The sequence below is a fragment of the Triticum dicoccoides genome, chromosome 6B (genome assembly GCF_002162155.2).
Source record: "Triticum dicoccoides isolate Atlit2015 ecotype Zavitan chromosome 6B, WEW_v2.0, whole genome shotgun sequence".
Taxonomy (NCBI): domain Eukaryota; kingdom Viridiplantae; phylum Streptophyta; class Magnoliopsida; order Poales; family Poaceae; genus Triticum; species Triticum dicoccoides.
The window spans coordinates 94,121,283-94,123,595 of NC_041391.1; the positions used below are offsets into that span (position 1 = coordinate 94,121,283).

General features: G+C 60.0%; 1 protein-coding gene across 1 annotated transcript; it reads right to left on the bottom strand.

Annotated features, from left to right (window-relative positions):
* Nucleotides 1-265: 265 nt before the first annotated feature.
* On the bottom strand, nucleotides 266-1,128 carry LOC119325803. Its single transcript, XM_037599529.1, has one exon. It carries the CDS (start codon nucleotides 1,076-1,078, stop codon nucleotides 407-409), a length of 672 nt encoding a protein of 223 aa, XP_037455426.1. The 5' UTR covers nucleotides 1,079-1,128; the 3' UTR covers nucleotides 266-406.
* Between the last annotated feature and the right edge of the window lie 1,185 nt (nucleotides 1,129-2,313).

The following is a 2,313-nucleotide window of genomic DNA, read 5'->3' on the forward strand; positions in this document are numbered from 1 at the left end:
TAAAGAAGTGGTTGGCTCGGAGGAAGAAATGGACCAAAGAGGGGATAGCTTTGGGACCGCACACCAACAGCTACAGCCTACATGGGGTGCCCTTTGTGCACTTTTTGACAAGGACAAACATCGTCAAACACGTGATGGGATGTTTCTTTTTAGTATTTATTACTATTTTTCATTTTCCTGTCCAGCAATAACCGTGTGCCGATGTCCACAATCAGTATGCCCTTTGCATGAGAGAGGAAAAGACGTCCACGTGAGAGAGAGAAAATCGCGTCAATTCGAATTAGCAAAATCCTTTATTTAAATTTCATTACAACGTAAAGCACATGTCTTGTTGATTATTTCAATATGTATAGTGTGCTATGCCATCACACCGTGCAAGAGAGATGACTAAGAGGCAAAAGCCCATTCAGCCTCCGAACTTGGCTTTGTAGTCCTGCCACAGCTGCTGCACGTTCTTGCCGAGAATCTGCGCGAAGAAGTCGTCACTGTACCCGCTCTTCATCTTGGCGTTGAGCTGCGCGACGAACCCGGGCTTGAGCGAGTCGCAGTAGTCGAGGAACCTCGCCGTGATGTCGTACCCCTCATCCCACCGGCTGCCGCTCCCCTGCGGCCTCCAGTGCCCGGGCGCGAGCCCGGCCTTGAGCCGCACGTAGTCAGCGATCCCCTCGATGAGCCCGCCGTTGGCCGCGCCCTGCCCGTTCCACTGCCACACGTGCGTCGCCTCGTGGTACAGCACGCCGGTCACCTCCTTCTTGACGTCGCCGGAGGTGTAGCCGCCGACGTAGCTGGCGCTGAGGTGGATGCCGTTGCCGCTGGTGAAGGCGACGCCGTCGATGTCCTCCACGACGGGGGTGACGGCGTCCACAGGCTTGCGGTCGGCAGCGGCGCGCTGGTTGAAGGTGCTCCAGATGAAGGTGGAGGCGTCGGAGAGGACCTGCTTTGAGTACACGAGGCCGACGGCGTTGTCGAAGCGCTTGCCGCCAGTGGTGCCCGACGCCGTGTTGGACGCGTCGAACGTCACGGCCCGCGCCGTCGCGGCCATGGTCACCAGGAGGAAGAAGGCTACGTGAAGCTTCATTTTGTGGTGGATGTTTGCAGCTATCGGTGTGGGTGTGATTTGCTACCTGTGGACTGTGGTAGTGGCTATATAGTACCCAAATCGGGTGTTGATGGTAGTATACGTGTTAGGTTCAGTCAAAAGCATTGACTGGTACTCCGTCTGCTTTGGTGGTTGCCATCTCCGTATAAATGTGATGCAAGAAAGTTCCTAGGGGTTACCTTGTCTCCTTATAAAAAAGTCACGTATTTGTCTCCTGAATTTCACTACACGCCTTATCTTTTTTTATCGATCAGACAACGCGCCTTGTAGCGATCAAGAGTGCCGTCGGGACGAAGCTTGTGTTTGAAGACCCACTTCCCGATGATCACGTTAGCATGGCGGGGACGGGGAACAAGCTGCCAAGTCCGGTTCCGCTACAAAGCGTCGAACTCCTCTTGCATGGCGGCCATCCAAAGGGGGTCGCGGAGAGCGGCCCGAACCGAGGACGGCAGCGGGGAAGGAGCGGACGTCGAGGCGGTGCAGACATAGTCATCCGCATAGCGGGAGCTCGGGCGGAAGACACCGGTGCGCGAGCGGGTGACAGGCCCGGCCGTCGGAGCAGCCGCGGGTGGCGGCGAGGCCGTGGCATCCACGACGGCCACAGGAGAGGCGGTGGCATCCACGGCGTCCACGGGAGAGGCGGGCCGAGCTAGGGTCGAGGCCGCGTCATCGTAAGAACCAGGTGACGACGAGGCGGCGATCGCGCCAGCAGCCGACCGGGGCGGGGTCGGTGCGGGCAACCGAAGCGGGGTCGAAGCCACGCCAGGAGAGGCTGCGCCAGGGGAGGCCGTGCCAGTGGAGGCCGGCCCAGCCGGCGGCCCAGCATGTGGCCCAGCATGCATGGCGGGGGATGCGGGCGACGTCGACGCGGCGCCAGGCGACGAAGGCGTCGAGCCATAGGAGGGAGCCGCGGATGGCCCCGATCCGGAGGAGGGCGCCGCGGGCGGGGATGCCGGAGCACCCAAGGCCGGCAGCGGGCGGCGGCGCGGAGGAGAACCCGCCGCGGGAGGGGAAGACGGCGCCACCTGTTCATGTGCAAAGGGAAACACAAGCTCATCAAAGTACACGTGCCGTGAGGTGATGACACGGTGAGACACGGGGTCATAGCAGCGATAACCCTTAGTGTTGGCCGGGTAACCAAGGAAGACACATGGAATGGAACGAGGGGCGAGTTTATGAGGGGTGGTGGCGGTGGTGTTGGGGTAACAACGGCA

What these genes read in the sequence shown, in the direction of transcription:
- LOC119325803 (XM_037599529.1), bottom strand. Translation starts at nt 1,078, where the DNA reads ATGAAGCTTCACGTAGCCTTCTTCCTCCTGGTGACCATGGCCGCGACG.